At 40.4% G+C, this 22,743-nt stretch overlaps 1 protein-coding gene across 2 annotated transcripts in view; it reads right to left on the bottom strand.

Moving 5' to 3' along the window:
* The window catches only part of DOCK11 (dedicator of cytokinesis 11), a 195,086-nt gene that overhangs the window by 140,778 nt on the left and 31,565 nt on the right, over positions 1–22,743 (bottom strand). For both annotated transcript variants that reach the window (XM_030933580.1, XM_010365537.2), the window contains exons 2-6: positions 6,180–6,296; positions 6,006–6,095; positions 5,428–5,510; positions 3,629–3,698; positions 2,911–3,006 (exon numbers count right to left, since the gene is read on the bottom strand). In XM_030933580.1, coding sequence (XP_030789440.1) covers positions 2,911–3,006; positions 3,629–3,698; positions 5,428–5,510; positions 6,006–6,095; positions 6,180–6,296 — 456 coding nt within the window. The remainder of the gene's footprint in view (positions 1–2,910; positions 3,007–3,628; positions 3,699–5,427; positions 5,511–6,005; positions 6,096–6,179; positions 6,297–22,743) is intronic.

Raw genomic sequence — 22,743 nt, 5'->3', positions numbered from 1 at the left:
CTCAGCTACAGCAAAACAACAATTAGCTGGAGACAAGTGGCAGCTGTCCCCTTCAGCTGTGGGCTATGTGGTCACCAGGTTGCCTTGGACTCACCACACTCTCTATGAATGTATGTATGGCTCCTGCCTGGCCACTGTTAGTGCTAGAGTTCCCAAGCTCAGGGAGATGAAACCCACAAGCTGAACAATCAGCCTTTGCCTAGTTTGTATTAGTTTCCTATTGCTGTTGTAATAAATTACCACAAATTGGATGGCTTAAAATAGCATAAATTTATTATCTTATAGTTTCGCAGGTTAGAAGTCTGACATGGGTCTCACAGGGCTAAAATCAAGGTGTCAGCAGGGCTGTGTTCCTTTCTGGATGCATGCATCCATTTTCCTGCCTTTTCCAACTTCTAGAAGCTGCCTGCATTTCTCGGCCTGTGACTTCTTTCTGTATCCTCAAAGCCAGCAACGCAGCATCTCTCTCTGGCCCTCCTTCTGTTCTCACATCTCTTTCTCTGACTGTCCTTTTCTGCCTCCCTCTTCCACTTATGGGGTTCTTGAAATTGCACTGGGCGCACCCACATAATTGAGGATACCCTCCCTCCTGTCGATTAGTGATTTTAATTCCTCTTTGCCATGTAGCGGACCACTGACTGTTCCAAGGATTAAGACATGGACATCTTTGAGAGGCCATCAATTCCTCCTATCACATCAATCAATCAATGTGTATTTCACAAATTATGAGAGAAAATGTAAAGCATGTGCTTTTTGCCTTATATGGACTCCTACAAAATTAGAAGTTATTTGTAAGGCAAATTAAAGTTGAAAGGTATTAAACTAAAGGAATCTGTGGCGAATTATTCTGTAAAGACATTAATTTCCTAACATCTTATCTTATGAATCCAGATTTTCACACATTTACTTAATGTGGGGCTAAGGCTTAAATGTGGGTAAAACCATTCATTCCTTCATGCATTTATTTATTTAATTTAGAGACAGCATCTTATTCTGTTGCCCAGGCTGGAGTGCAGTGGTGCGATCATAGCTCACTGCAGCCTCGAATTCCTGGGCTCAAGTGATCTTCCTGCCTTGGCCTCTCAAAGTGCTGGGATTACAGGTGTGAGCCCCCTGCCTGGCCCTATTTGAATATTTTGAGAATGTTTGGGAAGGGGAATGCAGTCAAAAACTATACAACCGTTTTCTGATAATCCACACAGAAATGTAACCTTCACACGTACATTTCTGAACCTGATAACTCTGGTAGGAAATACATTGTAATAAAGCCTTGAGTTTTATTCAGCTGGTGAGCACTGACAGTATACTGGCTCTGACAGCACAGGCTCTGACTACAGCCTACCTAGGTTCAAATCCTACCTCTGAAAACTTGGAGCTGTGTGACCTTTGGTTAATTATTGAATTTCTCTGAGCTTCACTTTCCAAATCTATAAACTAAGAATAGTTAGCAGTACGTATTGCCTAGGGCAGCCATGAGAATTAAACAAGATACAGAATATAAAACACCCAGTATGGTGCCTGGTACATATTAAGTCCTCAATAAATGGGTTCTCTTATTATCACCACTTGCTGAGGCCCATGCTTAGGTGCAAGCGATATACAGGAAGCATCCTTCAACTTGGATTCATTATTTTCAGGGCTTGAAAATGAAAGCAAGAACAGGACATGATCACCAAAGGGAAGGCAGCAGGCAAAATATTAAATTAAGATAAAATTTGAGTCTTCCCTTGGTAGATACCCATGGTTTCTACTTGCAGCCTGTGTGAAAGATAGAATGACCTTCAATACTTAATTCAAGTGTGAATCATCCTCAGAAAACCACATGATTTTATATTGAATATCTGAAAGAACAGTTATATTTGGTATCAGAGCATAATTTGTTTTTCTGCTCAGAATCCTCATGTAACTTGTTTTCCCTTTGGATTTTAACGGCTCTTTACAGCCTCCCAAATAAGTGAACCTCATGTCCAAGGCGTTTAAAGCTCTGCACAATTTTTCCTTTTTTGTAAAAAAAAAAAAAAAAAAAAGTATCTATTTATTTTTGAGATACACTCTCTATCTGCTGCCAGGCTGGAGTGCAGTGGTGCCACCTCGGCTCACTGCAACCTCCGTCTCCCAGGCTCAAGGGATTCTCCCACCTCAGTCTCCTGATAGCTGGGACTACAGGTGTGTGCTATCACGCCAGGCTAATTTTTGTATTTTTTGTAGAGACGGAGTTTCATCATGTTGCACAGGCTGGTCTCGAACTCCTGACCTCAAGCAATCCACCCACCTCGGCCTCCCAAAGGAGGAGGGACTACAGGTGTGAGCTACTGCACCCAGCCCAATTTTACCCTTTTCAACGTTTCAACTTTTATCTCACATAAACCCCTTATGCAAACTCACTATCCTGCCAAACTACAAAACTTTCTAGTTAGGCTGTTCTGACTGCACTAAAGGACTGCTTTGTACACTAGTCAAAATAGTATATTTCTTGTCTAGTCTGGAGGCTGAGACCAGGGACCCCATCTTAGATATCTACATATTTCCCCACAGTGACTAATATGTAGTAAGTACCTAATTAATATCTGCTAAAGAAATGGATTATTTGTCCTTCCACTCATTAAGGTCATTTCTACATATGAAACTTTGATGCCCATTTTTCAAAGCTATTTTCCTCCTTCAACTGACAGCCTCCTTTTTAAACATCCTGATTCACCAGATAATCATTACATTATATGTCTTTTAAAAAGTTACACTTCTAAATTTATCCTGATGTTTTAGATTTTTTAAATTCCGTATGTCTGTGAGAATCCTCTCCCTTTTTTTTTTTTTCGCTAGGGCTCTTTGTAAAATAAATATTGTTTCCAGATAGGCTACTTAATGCCAATATCGTTAAAATGATGGAATAATGTAATAACTACTTCCTACCTTCATGGTTACTGTGATGGTGCTATTTACATTTGCTTTATGCAACCAGCCTTGTTTTATCACACCACCCTTCTGAGAACATAAAGAAGATGAGTCCTGAAATAGAACAAAAATAATCAGTAAAACAACAGCCAGCCTGCCATCTAATTAGCCAAATATTTAGGGGCACAGAATGAGGCCCTGCCCATTTCCTAATTAAAACATAAAGTCCCCTCTTCCCCATGAGGATTTAAAATAGTTGACTGTAGAATGAAAGGCTCTGTGTTATGCACACAGTAGGCACTCAGTATTTACTGAATGGTATGGGCTCTCTTCTGGGAACTCTTCTGCATTATGTAAACAGTCGAACTGCACCTCAAAATGTCACAGACATCCGGGCCATCTGTCCCAAGAGGAATCTTATCAGGCAGGAGAGTCCAGATGAATCACCACACCACATGCCCAACTCGAGAAAAGCAACTCCACAAGCATGTCCCACAGGTGGGGGAACATGTTTATGTACAAATCACAGCCCCTCTCACTTGTTTTTTTTCCTACTTGCAAATACAGTAATTAAAAAAAAAAAATTGAAAAGCACCCAGTTTGAAAGCTGGCCACAGATCATTCCAAAACAATTCTTTCCTTCATATTTTCTCAAGAAATTCCCTTTGAAATCTTTTTCAGCAAAGTGACCGTGAGAAAACTAGCATAGTTACCGCACTGTTGCCCCCATTCTTACCTCATCTTTCTCACAGTCTTCATCTATCTCAAATACATGATTAGGAATCTTTTCTGGTCTCAAAGATTTACTGCAAATATAAGAGAACCGTCTTAGACACTAAACAGAACAGACCAACAACAACAAAAACACAACAATAATGACAACAACAGTGAAAGCAAGATGAGCAGATTTCTTTCTTTCACAAACAAGAAAATGCCAAGACATCCTATTCTCCTTTCCGAATTCAGATTCTCCTCTTTGAGTAAACTTACTGCAAGTTTTTGTTTCTGTAAGGACTTCCACATATGTGGCCAGCAACGAAGACATAACTAAGCCCAGAAACTTCGGGAGGGCAGAAGTTGCTAAGGATCCTGTGACAGAGCTGTTAGTGGTGGCAGAACTTCTCCTTCCCCGGGTCAAAAAGCAACACAGGCCGGGTGTGGTGGCTCACGCCTGTAATCCCAACACTTTGGGAGGCTGAGGCGGGTGGATCACCTGAGGTCAGGAGTTCGAGACCAGCCCGGCCAACATGGTGAAACCCTGTCTCTACCAAAAATAATAAAAAAAACAATTAGCTGGGTGTGGTGGTGGGTGCCTGTAAGCCCAGCTACTCAGGAGGCTGAGGCAGGAAAATCGCTTGAACCCAGGAGGCGGAGGTTGCAGTGAGCGGAGTGGTTGCACCACTGCACTCCAGCCTGGGCGACAAAAGTGAAACTCCGTCTCAAAAAAAAAAAAAAAAAAAAAAGGCAACAGTGTAATTCTGGCTCTTGCATTTGTTTGTGGTATGACCTTGGACGGGTCATTTTAGGACTCTGTTTTCTTTTTCTTTTTTTTTTTTTTTTTTTTTCCCAAGGATCAGGCTGTCCATATAGGACTCAGTTTTCTCCTCTTTTGGAAAGTGCTCTGAAAACTACAAAAAGCTAAACAAATGTCTTATTCCTCTGCTATTTGTTCCAAAAACATTTCCCATATGACATCCTGTGAGGAATCAGAACTAGAGATGAGAAAATGGAGAGCTCAAACAGGTTAAGTGACTGAGTCGTGGTCATCCAGCTAGTAAGTGGTAGAAATAAGATTTGAGCCCCAACAGTGTGGCTCCTGGGCCAGTGTGCTCATGCTATTCCTTCAATTCAATTGAAAGAGATGTAATTTTTCCAAGGGATGGCTAGGTTCACCAAACTGAAGTCATTATCATCAAGCTTTTTCACTGACACTACTGGAAAATGCTCACTACATTATCCACCATCAGCTAAATTTTAGTTTATGATCAATACAGGTTCACTAAAGCCAAAAAGTGAGCTTTCGTACATTTTGGAAAGAATTTCAAAGATAAAAGTTAAAACCTATTCAATTAACCAAAACACTGCATTTAACCAAACATGCAGGTTATTTGAAGACTTGCTTTATTACAAATTATAACTGAAAGGTTTCACAAGTGATTTTTGTTTGTTTGTTTGTTTTGAGATGGAGTCTCACTCTGTTGCCCAGGCTGGAGTGCAGTGGCATGATCTCCACTCACTGCAACCTCTGCCTCCTGGGTTCATACCATTCTCCTGCCTCACCCTCCCAAGTAGCTGAGACTACAGGTGCCCGCCACCACGCCCAGCTAACTTTCTGTATTTTTAGTAGAGATGGGGCTTCACCATGTTAGCCAGGATGGTTTTGATCGTCTGACCTTGTGATTCGCCCGCCTCGGCCTCCCAAAGTGCTGGGATTACAGGCATGAGCCATGGCGCCCGGCCTCACAAGTGGTTTTAACAAGGTAAAAAAGCTTAATAATTCTCCTGTTGCATGTTTCCCTGGAATGCTAAACTTACCATGGCAACATTCGAAAGTCCCCAGAGAAGTCCTCATACTTGTAGTTTACCACGTGCCAATCTGTGCTATAGGTTTTAATACACTGAAAGAAAATAGGAATCTTGAATTTGAAATACAGGAAAAGTACATATATGTCCACTTTTTAAAAGTCTGGTACTATGTCGACAGGCTTTTTAAAACCATTTGGCAATTACTGGTACTGGGATCTTCCTTTATGGATTAACTGTGCCTCTCTTACCCAGTTGCTGGCAATAAATCCCAATTCATATGCCCTTTGAATACTCTGACTGTCAGTGCAAAGAGTATTCAAATCCAAAAGGAAAACACTAAGGTCATATGTACCTTGTGGAAATGTTTAAGCTTTATCATCATATAGACTTGTTACCATCATATACACTTGTTATTTAGGCCAGTTAATGTTAGTAATTTTATTTTATCTTTACATTAAAGGAAGACTACTTTAAATATTTTATATTTATTTATTTATAAACAGGTTACAAATATATAAAGACACATAAATATTGTATATATTTTAAATATATGAAGAATATTCTTCTGTGGCCTTTGAGCCTCTTACCTCTTTGACAAATAAACTCTGGGCCCTCTTTTCAGCATCTTCTGGTACAGTAGACTGCACCGTTCTGCGCTGACGACCTATTACCGAGATCTAGAACACAAAGAACATTCTTGTTGTAAGAACTGGCTTGAAAAATAGGGGCTTTTTTCTTTAAAGAAGTGCTTGTGAACTCACAGATATATCTTCCATTGGAAACATAAGCAGATCTCGGAGGGGGTCGCTGTAAATCTGGGTTTTTCTTTGGGCAATAACATTCTCATAGTCCAGGGGCTCAACAACTTTGGCCTTTTCCTTTATAAGAGACAAAAATAAAGTTATTATGATCAAACCCACAAGAGTTAAATTCTTTTCTATGTACTAAAGATACATTACTTCTCAAAAGAAGGGATTACCGATACTTATAAGTACTTAATGGAGACACTTTCACAAGAGAAATATTCTTCATAGCTAGACACACATCCCAAACACATACACACACACATACAGACATTCTCTTGCTAAAGATAAAGAGTTCTGGCTGGGTATGGTGGCTCATGCCTGTAATCCTGGTACTTTGGGAGGCTGAGGAAGGTGGATGACTTGACCCCAGGAATTAGAGATCAGCCTGGGCAATATGGGAAAACCCCATCTCAACAAAAAGTACAAAAATTAGCTGGGTGTGATAGCTCATGCCTATAGTCCCAGCCACTCAGGAGGCTGAGGCAGGAGGATCACTTGAGCCTGGGAGGTTGAGGTTGCAGTGATCTTTGATTGTGCCACTTATACCTGGGCAACAGAGCAAGATCCTGTCTCTCCCAAAAAAAAAAAAAAAAAAGAACTGTGTTATTCTACTTAATCTGTGTGCCTTCTAAAAATTATTGAATTTTAAGTAAAACAAAAGTGGCATACTTGGAAGTCTGCCTGTTGGTATTTACTGCATCTGCACTACTCTCTGGGCGACGTTGGGGGAGAAAGTATCAACATTCATATTCCTACTCTGTACCAGGGACACTCTCCCATGGGCGTACTAAGTTCCAGCATAGCTGGGGCAGGCATAGGTACTAGAGATGCTTGATCCCATGGGCAGGTTATGAAAGGATGAAGTTCAAGGTGACAAAGTCAGTGGATCCCTGCTGGACTTCTAGGCGAGCTGGCCATTGACAGTAGGGCCCAGCCTGAAGCTAAAGTAACAAGAAGCAGGGTCAGTGATGCTAGGAAAGCCAGGATGTAACATAATAAGAGTAATGGTAACAGTTCACATTTACTGAGCCCTTTCTATATGCCAGGCACTGTGCTAAGTGCTTTCTGTACATTTTTTCATGTAACACTCATAGCAATATGAAACAGATTGAATCATTATCCCCATTTTACAGATGCAAAGACTCTGGACCTAACTGAGGTTAAGTAACTTGCCTGCCTTCAGAACTGGAATTCAAATCCAGGACTGTGACTGCAAAGGCTCTGCTTTTGTTTTTCCCCTCAGAAATACACAAAGACGGCTCCCACTTCTGCACACCCATGGCTGACCCTGCAGCTGTGTGTACACGTGCAACTGACTTCAATGTCTATCATCACTGATTTTCACTGTCACAGGTGTGCATGCCATAAGCCCCAACCCCTACAGCCATATGAGGTGATCCTGACTTCCACCACTGGCCATCACTACTTACATGCACCCACAGCTGTCATGCATGCATACCACCAGCACTGACCCCTGCAACTGCGGGGGGGCTGGGGGTGAAAGAAGAAAGAAATATACCAAGATTCTCATGTGCATGGTACTGAACTGGGAATGGGATCCCACTATTTACCTTCCTATCATTTTTTTCCTTCATTGAACTTACCACAATCTGATATACCATCTATTTCACCTCTCTATTTGAGAGCAGGGATTCTCTTTTATTTGTTTACTTCTTTAATCCCAGCACTTAGAATACCTGGCACACGATAGGCATCCAGTCATTGATTGCTGATGAACTTTGAGATATTCAGATTCAACCAGAGCCATGTCTCACATTCTAAACCAAGCTGGGCAGACAGTAGTAATTTTTAATGATGATGTTTCATATGAAATTATTTCCTTAAAATTTTATAATAAAAACTGTATTAAAACTCCAAATATAATTTATATTAAGACTTAATATTATAATAGCATCGGGATTATACTTGTATTTGTGTACATAGTATTTGAGGTAGTCTCTAGTATCACTATATCCATAGAAAAGTTGAGAATAGTTTTTATACATGGTTCGCTACAGGTCACAGCTATACCCAATTTCCATATCTGAAGGGCATCTCAGAGTTTCCTGTAGAAGATTATTTAGAAAGATTAAAGTAAACTACTCCGACCAATGAGCTCAGTGTTCAACAAGTCTAAAAGATTCTAATCGTTATGCTTTATTTCAAGTCTTAAATTTGGATTTGTAGACCCACGTCTACAAAGATCAAAGCAAGTTGATCATCCCTCTCACGTCTGCAAATACTACTGCAAAATGAGTTGAAATAAAAGGAAAAAACCGTATTTGAGGAATTCAGATTTTCTGACAGGAAAATCTGACCCCTTTCAGCCATACCTACCGTGTTTCCATGGACTCAAACAAAAGGAAACTGACTGTATCTTCCAGTTCTACCGCTCCCAGTCTGAGATCAATTTCTCAGAGAAGTTGAATGTATAAGTCCTATCTAAGAAAGCAAGCTTGAGGCACTAAAAATAATCTAAGTCTTGCTTTTGGTGCCAACTATTTTCCTAGTATAGATTGCAAAAACAGTCCTCAAATTTCAGTGTTTTAACCTGTTGAATCTGTCAACTTCTCTGTACAATAATTTCACAAGTACCTACTTCAGGTATATTTGAAAAAGAAAAAAAAAAGAGAAAATCCTCCTTCAGCTTTCCTTTTGCTTTTCTTTCTTTCTTTTTGATTTTATTTTATTTTATTTTATTTTGAGATGGAGTGTTGCTCTTGTTGCCCAGGCTGGAGTGCAATGGCGTGATCTCGGCTCACTGCAACCTCCGCCTCCTGCCTCAAGCCTCCCGAGTAGGTGGGATTACAGGTGCCCGCCACCACACCCAGCTAATCTTTGTATTTTTAGTAAAGACAAGGTTTCACCATGTTGGCCAGGCTGGTCTCGAACTCCTGACCTCAGGTGATCCACCCGCCTTGACCTCCCAAAGTGTCGGGATTACAGGCGTGAGCCACCACGGTTGGCCCTCCTTCAGCTTTCTAATGTAGCTCCAAATTAATATGGAAAGAATATGTCGAAATGAATCACTTGTTTATTTTTTTTAATTCATGGGGTACAAAGTGGTATGATTTTTAATACAATGTAGAATGATGAAATTAAGCTAGTTATATCTATCACCTCAAGTATTTAACATTTATTGTGATGAGAACATAAGAAATTTATTCTTAGTGATAAGATGTACAGTACTCCATTATTAGGCATATTCAGCATGCTATATACTATTGATCTCAAAAAAAAACAAACTTATTCTTCCTGTTTAACTGAGACTTTGTATCCCGCCATTGACTACCATCTCCCCTTTGCCCCCAGCCTCCGGTAACCACCATTCTACTCTCTGCTTGTATGAGTTTGATTGTTTTAGATTTCATATATAAATGAGATCATGTACTATTTGTCTTTCTTTGCGTGACATATGTCACTCAGGGTAATGTTCTCCACTTCCTGAATTACTCATTTATTTAAATGTATAGTATATACCTTCTAAAAATGAAACAGCTTACCACATGTTTTGAAGGTCATATATTTATGTTATAGAAAACAAAGTTTCACTTTTCATTTAAAACTGATTAAACTAAGCATTCTGGGTCTTCACACCTACTTCCTTTGTCGGGGGTAGCTCAATTGTGGAAAAGTTAGTTAGGGTGGCTATTCTGGGTCCCACAAAGCTTCCCCTAATAGAAGATTCAGGTCTGTGAATCAGGATTCATCTTTCCAAGAAGAAAGATGAGAAGGGACTGAACCCTACATTTCCCTTCTAGTAGGATTCAGTTATAACTCTGAAGGCCTCAGAGACAAAGAAAATCTATGACCTATAGAATTATCATGATTTAATGGTGGCTCTGCCCAGCAGTCTCCATCATATCCCTTATCTAACTTTCCCATTCGGCTTTCTCATTCTATTGCTAGACTTATACATAAAAGCTTCTATTACACTCAAAGAGGGTCTTTCTTTCAGGTTTGTAATTTATCCTTTCTGCCAGTGAACACACTGATTGGCCCGCAAAGGTGCTTTTTCATAACTCCAAAAACCCGTTACAATAAATGGTACTTCATAAACATTCAAATAATAGCAACTTCCATACAGTTCCTGAGCAGTGCTAAGTATAAGGCGAAGGCATTTATGCAATCTGGAAAGAAGTGAGCATATGTTTCAGTCTTCTTCCCGTAAGTAGTGACAGGAAAACCGTCAACCTAAATTTGGAACCAGCTCAGTTTTCACCATGGGGAAAACAAAACAAAACAAAACGATTTGTTCTTGAAAGTTTTCATTCACTGACTCCTAAGCTTTCTTGAATAACTTGCTAGTAATATTAGTATTTTTTGCTAATTCATTTCAATGTCACTTTGCAGTCTTAAGAAAACACTTTCATATGCATTCTGTTTGTTATCAAACACTTGTCAAGTAGACAAGGAAAATACCATCATTTCAGCTTTATGCATCAAGAAACTGGCTCGGAGGTCTAAGTTCATCTATCTACATTAGGAGCTGAACCAGGATTCAAACCCAGGTCTCCCAACTCCTGATCCTTGTTTTTATTAGTTTCCTGAACTTATTCACATGTAATCCTCATATTTGCCATACCATGTATTATCATTTACTTCATATTTTTCTTCAAATCAAATATTTTCTTAATTGAAAACGTTTATTGAAAAAGAAAGCTTCATATCAACCCATAAAGGAGAATAAATTGCATTTTTCTATCTCTAGTAAAATAAAAATGCCAATTTTGGTGCCATGGTGTGGGATACAGTACACTTTTCCATTGCTTACTCAGGCCACTAAGGACCAAATCTCAACGAGCTTTATGTGCAAACTCTACAAATGGGAAGAAATGCACAGCTCCATAAATTGAGATAACTTTATTTCTAATATAGGTAGAAAGGACAGATAGCAAAAAAGGAAACTCGTCAGAATAGATTCAGTTGCAGTCCACTTCCTGGTCCAAAGAGAGGAAACAATGGATCCTCACTGAGGGTCACTAATAGCATCGCCACTTAGGCTTTATAATTTTGTGGTGGTTCCTGTACATTCACAGTACAGGATGACTGATCTTTCATCATCATAACTGTATGTGCGTAAATATAAAACCATGCTTGTAATACTAAAATAAATACATAAAAAGGTACGTGAATGTATATATTCAACCATCCAACCACTCATGTATCCAAAAGCATATCTGACTAGCAAGCATATTTATGTTGTAATTAGAAATGTGTAAGACACAAGAATAATCACATAGTATTTCTCTGTAAGCAATGCAAAATGAGCCTGGGTTACTTCTGCTTAAATATCATACCAAAGGTCATTAGTTTACCGGTAAATCTTTTACTTTAGAAACTAGTTCTCCTTAAGAATTCTAAGAATGTCTCTTCTGCAAGTCTGAAGTGAACACTGGCTTCGCAGAATCGCTCCTTTATCACACTGGGAGGGTTACCAGAAAGCAGGCAGAAAGCTTAGCAGTATGGCACAGGGCCAATTCAAAAACATCCCTGCGCCACCACGCCACCACTACCACCACCCCATCCTCCAAATTGAGTTTCAGCACAAGGAGGAACATGGCAACTACTGGTTTCAGAAAGAGCATGATTAGCCCAAAAGTTCTTTTTTGCAGTATTGCAGTCAGACTACAGCTTCAATGACATCTGAGCATTTTCTTATGAAAAATAACAATTCTTGGGTTAGAAGTAGCACACTTGGCCGGGCGCGGTGGCTCAAGCCTGTAATCCCAGCACTTTGGGAGGCCGAGACGGGCGGATCACGAGGTCAAGAGATCAAGACCATCCTGGCTAATACGGTGAAACCCCGTCTCTACTAAAAAATACAAAAAAAAAAAAAAAAACTAGCCGGGCGAGGTGGCGGGCGCCTGTAGTCCCAGCTACTCGGGAGGCTGAGGCAGGAGAATGGCATGAACCCGGGAGGCGGAGCTTGCAGTGAGCTGAGATCTGGCCACTGCGCTCCAGCCTGGGCGACAGAGCGAGACTCCGTCTCAAAAAAAAAAAAAAAAAGAAGTAGCACACTCAAAAAGGTGAGTCTCTCCTTCCCATCATTTCTCCACCGCCTTCACTTAGGAATTTCTCCAGACCCCCTAGTCATTCGGCTCTCCTTTCCTCTCAGACATCTGTAAGCAGAGGCTAGAGTGCTTTCTCCAGAGAGCATCTTAAAATAACACTTTGCACTCAAAATGGCCACTGGGGGCATGCAATTTCCGGCAGCACAGAAAACAAAGTGAGCTCAGCATAAAGATGCATTTATTGAGTTCCTACTGAGGTTCTGGCCCTGTGCTAGCCCCTGGTAATGCAGAGGTGAAAAAAACAAAACAAAACAAAAAACCACCTTGCCCTTGAGAAGTTCACAGTCTCGTGGGGAAGGCAGATAAACCCAAGATGTGAGAGCTGATCACAGTCTGTTGTGATTTCTGTGCATCTATCATGCCCTTTGATAGCCATATCTTCTTCCAAAAAAGGAACTGTACAAGTGTGTTTGCACACTAAAATGTGTGAGTCCATCTATTCCCCGTTAGATCAATCAGAAGAATTTCACCGTATCTGTTTATGTGGTCTCAGATCATGTCATCTTGCCTTCTAGTTTTATTCATAAACCCTGTAAGATGGGAGACTAGGTAACTGTCAAGAGTGGTGTGTGAATATGAGGAGAAGCAAAAGTTGTGTTATGATTCACAGAAGTGAGAGGTGCCACCACTGTAGACTAGAGACTTCTAGAGAGGAACCCTATACAGCATGGCAATAATGTAACCATAACTGTAAGGAATTTTTTTTTTTTTTTTGAGACATGGTCTTACTCTGTCGCCCAGGATGGAGTGTAGTAGTTTGATCACAGCTCACTGCAGCCTCAACGTCCCTGGGCTCAGGCAATCCTCCCACCTCAGCCTCCGAGTAGCTGGGACTACAGGTGTGTGCCACCATATCAGGCTGATTTTTGTATTTTTTATAGAGACGGGGTTTCACCATGTTGCCCAGGCTGGTCTCAAACTCCTGAGGTAAAGTGATCCACCCACCAAACCTCCCAAAGTGCTGGAATTATAGGCGTGAGCCGATGTGTCCAGCCTGTAAAAAATTTCTTCATAAGGTTCAAATAAAGAGTACTTGACTTTGTGATGACCATGACCCTGTTTGTTCTAAATCTGATCATCTTTCAGCAGCTCATCTCTTTGTCTCTTCCCCAATAGGAACTCCAATTACTGAAGGAGCGTTGCATAACTACAATCTAATGATGTGGAGGGAGCGGGGGGCATCTTTTTAATTAGCGGAACCCAACTTGGCAAAATAGACATGAACATCTTTTCACAAAGATTATTTTCCGGGGAAAATCTTGGCATAAGAATCTAAATACAAACTGCATTCAGGACACTGACCTTTCTTAAAGCAAACAGCTAAGGGAAAAGTCATACTTTCCATGAGACCAGTGGGTCATGTTTATTACCAACCCACTCTTAGCTCACCTGATTCTTATGATAGCATAGCCCTCCTCACTCCCCAACAGCCCTTATTGTCTTTCCCATCTATTGTGGCATTTACTCATATATAACATTCCCTGGATATTTAACTGCTTTTTGGATGGTTTACTTAGTCTCCTAGGCAGGATCAAAAACACCGGGTTGGTCAGGAAACAGTGCCTTGTACTTAATCTCTTACCACTTACATTAAGCATTGCTGTATACCTGGTTACGCATTTTATACCTATGATCTCATCTGATTTGCCCCAAAATCCTGTGAGAGGTTATTTTATTATGCCCATTTTACAGATGAGGAAATTGAGGCTTAGGCATGTCCACTGGATCTGACAATTACACATTTGTGGAGCTGGGATTCAAATCTTTGTCTGATGGACTCCTGAGCCAGTGCTCTTAACTATGATCCACATAAACATTTATGCGTTGAACTTAACAAAAGCAAATCATTTTTCTCAGCTCCTACCACATTTTATCTCCTTGAACGAACTTTGCATTTTAGAAATGTCTAAAACTGACTCAAACTACGCTATCATTCTTACCAAAGTGAGATCTTGCCTTCCCATCGCCCTGAAGATGCTGAACATGACTGGCTTAGAGAGCTTGTAATGTAATTGGATAAGAAGTTTTGCATTTCTAAGCTGTTGCTTCCAATTTAGCATTTGTCATCAATGAGTGGGGATTAGCACCTTAGGTCTTTTACTTGGGGGAAAGGAGTTGGCAGATTCATTTTCAAGTGGTTAAGAATCAAATTACAAAAAAACAACAGTACGCTATTGTCCAGGGACCATGTCTAATTCACCTCAATATCCTCGACACAACGTAGCAGAGAGCCCTGAGAACCACAAAGCCAGAGCTTTTGTGTAGGGATAACCAGCTGAATAGTACAGAGACTAATCTTACACATATGCCTTCCAAGCTAAAATGGCAGCACACAAGGACAGAAGGACAAGTTGTTGCTGATGCTTTCAGAATTAAATTTTCAGTTCCCAGCTTTAATTTAGGAACAACTTAATGTTCTAAGAATCAGCAAAATATGATTTCAAAGGCCTTTAAATGTAACATAGAAACATTAAGGAAAAATAAAACCCATTTTTTCCCTTAAGAGTTTTAGCATAGGGAAGAAATTGTTTTAACTGCTAAATCATTTCCCCTTTCCAAGTATATTTAACTATTTACAAAAACTCAAGAGCTATTTTTAAAAACTTACAAATAATTTACTATAAAAAATTAAGAAACAAGACTATACACTATATGATTAGTTCACACTCGGTTAACAAACGTTTTTCATTACGGCCAGTTCAAATATTATGCAAATAACCTTGATTATCTACAAATGAATAAATATAATTTTCATGAACTTTCTACCCCAAAACTCAATGTAGCCGAAACTTTACTCGACAAACTGGTTGACAGGTAGGAAAACTGATTTGAATTAAATTTCTCCTGGCTTTTTGTGTTCACTCTGTGCTAATAAGCATTTAAACGACTCAAAAGTAAAACAAAAAGAGGTTTAAGAAATGAGAAGAAGGGCTTGAATAATTGAGAGACTAAAATGGCAAAGAGCCTTTTTAAAATTAATTTTTTTTTCTATTCTTTAGTACACCATTATTGACAGAAAGAAAAAAATGTGCCTTGGAGATACATAATGACTGACTTTCTAACAAATCAAAGAATTTAATGAGTTCACAAAGACATGCACAAATTATTGCAAATAATTCATGCCTGCAAGGAGAAATGAGATTGCACTCATTCTATACCTATCAACTATTTTATAACCTGCCTTGGATCTTAGTGCTCACCTTAAACTTGTAACAACAACAACAACAAAAAGACATCTCTTTTTCCTGAGTTATAAACAGAACTCTAACATATTTTGCATTCTTAAGCAGAAAAAAACTGTGAAGTGCACAGGCGTTCTATAGGTATGTAGATTTAGCCACCTAAATCACTCACATTCAATAAAACATAACCTCCTAGAGGTCCTGTTTGTATCATTTGAACACAGTAGCATAAACTTACTCCATTAGAGAAGCTCAGTAATCTATAAAGTAGCCACACATCATCTTCCACACTGGATCTGACAATTGGTCTACCCATCTCATTAAATTGCTCTTGATAACCGAGTAAAGAAAACTGACAGACTCTAGTTTGAAAATCAACCTTGACAGGGGCAAAAACGCACCTTTCTACAAATATTTTTGTTTTCCACAATTCATCATATTGAAATCTACCCATTAATTGAAATTATCTCTATCTTTCTTGAGTCCACCAATATTTTAAGTTTATACAACTGCATGAGATAATATATTCTAAAAGCTCTGTAAGGCCAGGTGTGGTGTCTCACGCCTGTAATCCCAGCACTTTGGGAGGCCGTGGTGGGCGGATCATCTGAGGTCAAGAGTTAGAGACCAATCCGGCCAACATGGTGAAACCCTGTCTCTATTAAAAATATAAAAATTAGCCAAGTGTGGTGGTGGGCGCCTGTAATCCCAGCTGCTCGGGAGACTGAAGCAGGAGAATCACTTAAACCCAGGAGGCGGAGGTTGCAGTGAGCCAAGACCAGGACATTCATTGCACTCAAGCCGGTGCAACAAGAGCGAATCTCCATCTCAAAAAATAATAATAACAAACAAACAAACAAAAGCTATGTAAAGTAAATAAAGTGATAGCTCCTTTGACTTTTCTTAAGGTTACCTCTTTAAAATGTCAGGAGATGCTCCACCTTGTGGTATAACATTTCAGGATATGGTGAAGGGATTTACGTTTATCCTGTCTATTCCACTCGTGACTAAACAGGCACGCCTTCTTCAACTAGGTTTTCTTGGTGAGGTGAAGCCGGTGTCTACAGATGGCTGCCAAAAAGCTCTTCCTGATTATGCCCTGAATTTTACTGTTCTATTGGCCCTAACACACCCTGGTCTTCAATTGCTCTCATGTAGCTTCAGTCAAGTTCAATTAAGCTTACAGCATACTCTCCTATTGGTAAGTTGTAATTATTTTCCCAATTCTTGTCTCTCTAGAAACTCATGTCTCACTTTCCTGTCCATGTTCCTTAACTTTATAGGGCCTCACTGTATGAAAGCTCCTACAGCTTAGCCTCTCTCTATCCTTAGAAAGGGTGTTAGTTAAGTCAGACTAGCATCCATTAAACCATCCCTTGGGTCTTCAGCTTTTTTTTTTTTTTTAACACATCCTCCTCTGAAACAAAAAAGACTGCCCCTATCTATAATCTTTATATTCTTCTTTAAGCCAATTCCCTTCCCTATGACAAACCCCCCATCACCAGAGATACCATTTGAAAGAAGTCTTAGGAGTTGACCTCTATGAAAGGTTTTTGACTGTCTTAAACAAATAACCTTGAGATGATGAAAATGTTCTAAAATTGTGGTGATGATTTCACATATCTTTGAATATACTAAAAATGAAAATATACACTTCAGCTGGGTGCCATGGCTCACACCTGATATCCCAGCACTTTGGGAGGCTGATGTGGGTGGATCACCTGAGGTCAGGAGTTCGAGACCAGCCTGGCCATCCATGGCGAAACCCCACTTCTACTAAAAATACAAAAAGTTAGCCAGATGTGGTGGCGGGCGCCTGTAATCCCAGCTACTCGGGAGGCTGAGGCAGAAGAATCGCTTGAACCTGGGGAGCAGAGGTTGCAATGAGCCAAGATGGCACCATTGCACTCCAGCCTGGGCGACAAAGCGAGACTCTCTCTCAAAAAAAAAAAAAAAAACAATATATATATACACACTTCAAATGGGTGAGCTGTATAGAATGACGATTATATCTCAAAGGCTGTCAAGAAAAGTAAAACAAAAAATTACTCAGCTTCACTTCCCCCCCTTTTTTCCCCTTTTTTTAAAGTATATGGCTCACTGCAGCCTCGAACCTCCTGAGCTTAAGGCAACCTCCCACCTCAGTCTCCTGAGTAGCTGGGACCACAGTCATCCACCACTACACCTGGCTGTTTTTTTTTTTTTTTTTTTTTTTTGTAGAGACGAGGTCTCCCTATGTTACCCAGACTGGTCTCAAACTCCTGGCCTCAAGCAACCCTCCTGCCTCAGCCTCCCAAAGTGCTGGGATTACCAGCATGAGCCACTGCACCCAACCTCACTTCCTTATACATCCAAAAACAAAACAAAACAAAACAACAACAACAACAACAACAAAACCAATCTCCAATATTTAGTAAGAGATGAGTTCTCAGTACAGAAATCATGTTGCTCTTCATTTGAATGGTTAGGTTTCAATGTTTGAGGTTCCTACACCATAACCATGTATTTCACAGACCAGCCTCTTACAAAAGTGAGGCTTGCTGCTCTGTCATTCCCTGAGGGCTCTTCTGGAATGCTTATAAACAGAAATAGAAAACAGAGAACTTAGTTCTATAGATTCACTGAGCATTAATCATGCGTCAGGCAGTGGAGCTACAAAGCTGGGAAGGCAAAAGCAGGCAAGATATGGGCCCTGCCCTTAACAAACTCATGGGCTAGAAGGAGAGAGAGATCCCTAAATCAAGAGCTACGATGCAACGGAGGGCTAGGGTAGGGGATACAGAGAGCGTCACGCAGACACAGGGAAGGGAGTGATTCATGCCACTGGTGAAGGTAGTTCAGAGAGGAAATAGCTTTTGAGCTGAGACTTGAAGGATGAAATAAAAATCCCGTGGTAGGCAAGGAAGAGAGCATAAGTCTTAGCAAAGAAGAAGAAAGCCATGTGTTCATTGATTCTGGGGTGTACAGAACAGGGAGGAATGGCCAAGATGAGCTGGGAAGGGACGTTTATGGAGGACCACATATGCCAAGTCAATGAGTTTAGACTGTTTCCTAGTGTAGGTGATGGGGAGCCAGAAGAGGTTTTTTAAGCAAGGGAATGACACGAACAGATGTTTTACTCATATTTATCCACTGAAAACCAGAAGGTCAACATTAATGGAAATTAATCCATAAAATGACAGCGTAGGATAAAAATTTGTCCTATTGTCTATATTTTCCAGGAGTAATACACTGAATTATGGAAAACTGCTCATTAGAGTTGCATACAAAACTATTGAGGACAATAAAGTGAGGGTTCTGCTTATGTGAAAAGCCTTTCTTTAAGGGAGAGAAAATGTTTGCATCATCCTTGTGTGATAGAGATTAACCAGAATATTTCATTTGGAAAAGATCAGCCGCCAATCTGTACTTAATTTGTTCCCAACACCTTTTCTATGGCTAATTTGATCCAAAATGGTCCAACTTTTGATGAGAAATATGTTGGATCACAATATTCCTTTGTTTCAATCCCTTCAGTGGCTCACCAGAGTCTGTGGAATAAAGCTCAAACTGTTCAGCAAGGCTTATTAGATCCCTTGTGATCTGGTCTCCATCTTCAGCCTCCAGCCCCATGCCCTCCAACCATGGTGGGCTGACATCCTATGGGTCGTGTTATCTCATACTTGATGATCCTGACCTCTCTGCCTGGTTATGCCTACTCCCTCCACCTCAAAACCTCAAGAGGCTGCCTGATCTACCCAAGTACAGTACTCCTTCCTATTCAGTGCACCTTCTGAAACCCAGAGCTATTCTATTTCCTATGCTTCCTTCGCCATCTCAGCTCATTTCAGAGGTGCCAAGGTGCAGTGCCTGATGTTTCCTTTTCTGTTTCTCTACCCCCTTGAATGAAAGTTCTGTGATTGTCATGTCATTGTCTTATTCACTGCTCTGTCCCCAGCTCTTCAAATGAGCAAAGTATGAATCCATGGTCAATATTTTCCTAACCTTCAGAATTAAGATTTTCTGCCTCTTATAATCTTTCCTAAATGACCACAATCTCCAAAATACTGAAATGCAAACATTAGGGTAGCTGTCCAAAGGAGCTCTGCTACTGAACACTTTTAATAGTATGAATCATCACTCACTAATTTATCTTTTGGTAAATTCACAATGCCATATATGAAGTTTCCATAGAACAAAGCACCCCACGAAGAAATGTTAGGAGGTAGAAAATAGTATTGGTGGCCAGGCGTGGTGGCTCACACCTGTAATTCCAGCACTTTGGGAGGCCAAGGCAGGTGGATCACAAGGTCAGGAGTTCGAGACCTGCCTGGCGAGCACAGTGAAACCCCATCTCTACTAAAAATACAAAAAAAAAAAAAAAAATTAGCCGGGCATTGTGGCACATGCCTGTAATCCCAGCTACTTGGGAGGCTGAGGAGAGTTGCTTGAACCCAGAAGGCAGAGGTTGCAGTGATCTGAGATCATGCCACTAAACTCCAGTCTGGGCGACAGAGTGAGACTCCATCTCAAAAAAAAAAAAAAGAAAAGAAAAAGAAAAATAGTATTGGTTGCGCACTTAAATTAAACCTAAGAAGAAGTTGATGACTCAAGCAAAACTCCATTCGTGCCAGTAATAGCCTTCCCCTTGTCAAACTTCCTCCTAAACAACCTCTCTCTCTGTCTATCCCACCCAACCTCCCTTCCTTGAAGCTCACATTTAGTCTGTGTGCTAAATATGCCCACAGGAACATTTTCTAACCTCTTCCCATAAAAGTGCTCCAAAGGCCATGCAGTGTTGGACATACCCAAAAGCCTGGACTAGCTTTGGTTAGAAGAAGTAATAGCAAGAAGCACTCCCCCAAACCCTTCCTTAAGCATCCCCATTTTGTAATGCTAATCAGTATTCCCTGCAAATGCTACCATAAGACCTTAGACTAAGAGCAATCCTGCCTCCAGAGGCCTCTACCTATAGCGTTTGTTATCAAGGTGTTTGATACAGACAAAACGATATCTACACCTTCTGTACGTTCTCCAACTAAAATGCCATCCTCTCAATGTGACGGTGCGTTCCTGTCTTGCTTTCATTTTCAGTTCAACTGGGACCTCTTCCCCCACCACCCCTTGTCATTTTGAACCACATCCGCCGCCACTCTCCAGCCCTGGATCAAATCCCCTTCTCATTTATTTCTCTGCTGCTTCTCCAAGGGGTTTCCAGGCTTTGCAGCTGCTGGAGAAAATCCCAACTGGGTGCTAGGGGTGGGGCGGCTTCATTCACATAGATACAAGCCCTGGGATCAACTGGGCTCTCAGGCCTGCCCCCAAGGTTTTGACTTACTCCTTGGCAGCTCCCCATTCCTCAGCCTATAGAAGAATAGTACATTTGAGGTTCTATGAATGGAAAAACTCCTCTCTCTTACGATAGCAATGGTGTCCCAATTAATTTGCATAGTCCGATGTCACGGCTGTGCCCTGAATCAGATGCCTCCACAATGATACCAACAACATGCATATAACTCTGCATCCTGCTACATTTATTTGCAGTCAATACCTTTTGGGGTACTACTCTATCCACTTCCTAAAGTAGTTCCTAATCTGAGGTTTAGTCAATTATTGGATGGGCTACACAGAATCTGTGAAACTACTAAAATTATATGGAAGATGCTGTATGTACATCTTTTTGGAGAGAGGGTTCGAAGTTTCCCAGAATCTCAAAGGAGTGTGTGGCCCAAGAAAGGTTACAATCTACTGCCTTACTAGCTTCCTATAAACAGGTTGCCTTGTCATCATATAAGATATATTGGTTTTATATAATTATAAAAGCAATACATGTTTATTGAAGAATTTTTAATCCAAAAATATAATGAGGAAAATATAAGTCACTTGGAAAACCACCATCCATAAATGACCACTGTTAACATTTTGATGTTCTCCATCTCTTCATTTTTTCTCCTTCCAAAATGGATTCATAATGCTGATTAAGTTGATTTCTAGCAGTTACAGTGTTTCCAGTAATATAAGAGAAATTTCTGACTACAAGGAACCTTGGACCAGAGTTCAAAAACCCCTTTGATTTCCAAGATGTATCCACCAACAAATATTTGTTGCTCCAAAAGTAAGAGAGGGAAATCCTTAATTAAGTTTTCACACAAGGTGTTTAAAAATTCTAAGGATTTCAATAGGCTATGTGAAGCCCCAGCCTAAGAAAGAACATCTTTTCCCTTAAAATGACTGGATCTATAACAATTAGAAAAAAAAAAGCAGATGTAATTATAGTCTTGGAGAGACACAATAAAACCAGTAGAAGTTGTTTTGTTTAAATGGTAGTTTTCCTTTACTACCAAAATGCAGACACTCATCTAATGATAAAAGTATATACAGTACACGAAATATGACTATATAGTAAAGGCCCTGGGTATCTCACATGACTCAGAAACTTACAGACAGAAATTCCTGGGTTTTAGAGCAATGACAACATTAGGGAGTGATTATGCGGCCTCCTGTGGTGGGTGACAATTCAAAAGACATCACTTGTATGTTTTTGGAGTCCTATCATGTTTAAGGAGGAAGATTGGTGTAATTACTTCACTGCTGCTTACATATTTCACTATTGAGAGAATTCTGGCAAAACAGGATTATTGCTTGGGTCAACTGAAGGACTTCTGGTCATTTAAGTCCAGTCTTTCCAATGCAATTTTCATACCGTATTTAAATAATATCCCATTTTCCAATGGGAAAACAAATAAGTCCCTTTCTAAAATTCAAGGCAGAGCCAATTGAAATGTTTAATGGTTTTCTCTATCAGTCACCCTGTCCTCTGTTAAATCAACGAGCCTTTCCCTCTTTCCTCTGACCCCTGGGAGGTTTCTCTTAGGGAGCAATCTGGGCCTAGCCCGGTAAAGTTTCCCAGAACCCAGGAATGTACTGGCACTACTGCAGAAGCTACAGCCTCTGGCCAGGTCAGGGGCTGGCCCCTGCTTTCTTATAAACACCACAACCTGAGAGCAGCCACTTTCAGACTGTAAGCAAGTAGTCATCAGAGAAACAAGCAAAGGCAGCCCTTGTAAAACTCCAGCATCTTTCTCTCCCTCAGGGACCCTTGGCCAGAGTTCCTTTTGAAAGGCCCTGGGGACATTCCGTTGACAGAACAGCTAGCTGAGAGAGAACACAAGAGATAACAGCCTTCACGTCTCTCAAGCAAGAGCCATGCTCGGTATGAGGAGGACTTGATTCAATACGGCTAAATGTGATGTTGCTCTGCGGCTTAGTAAGGGACGTGAGAAT

This window comes from Rhinopithecus roxellana, chromosome 7, assembly GCF_007565055.1.
Source record: "Rhinopithecus roxellana isolate Shanxi Qingling chromosome 7, ASM756505v1, whole genome shotgun sequence".
Taxonomy (NCBI): Eukaryota; Metazoa; Chordata; class Mammalia; order Primates; family Cercopithecidae; genus Rhinopithecus; species Rhinopithecus roxellana.
This window is presented reverse-complemented; position numbering and strand designations above follow the sequence as displayed.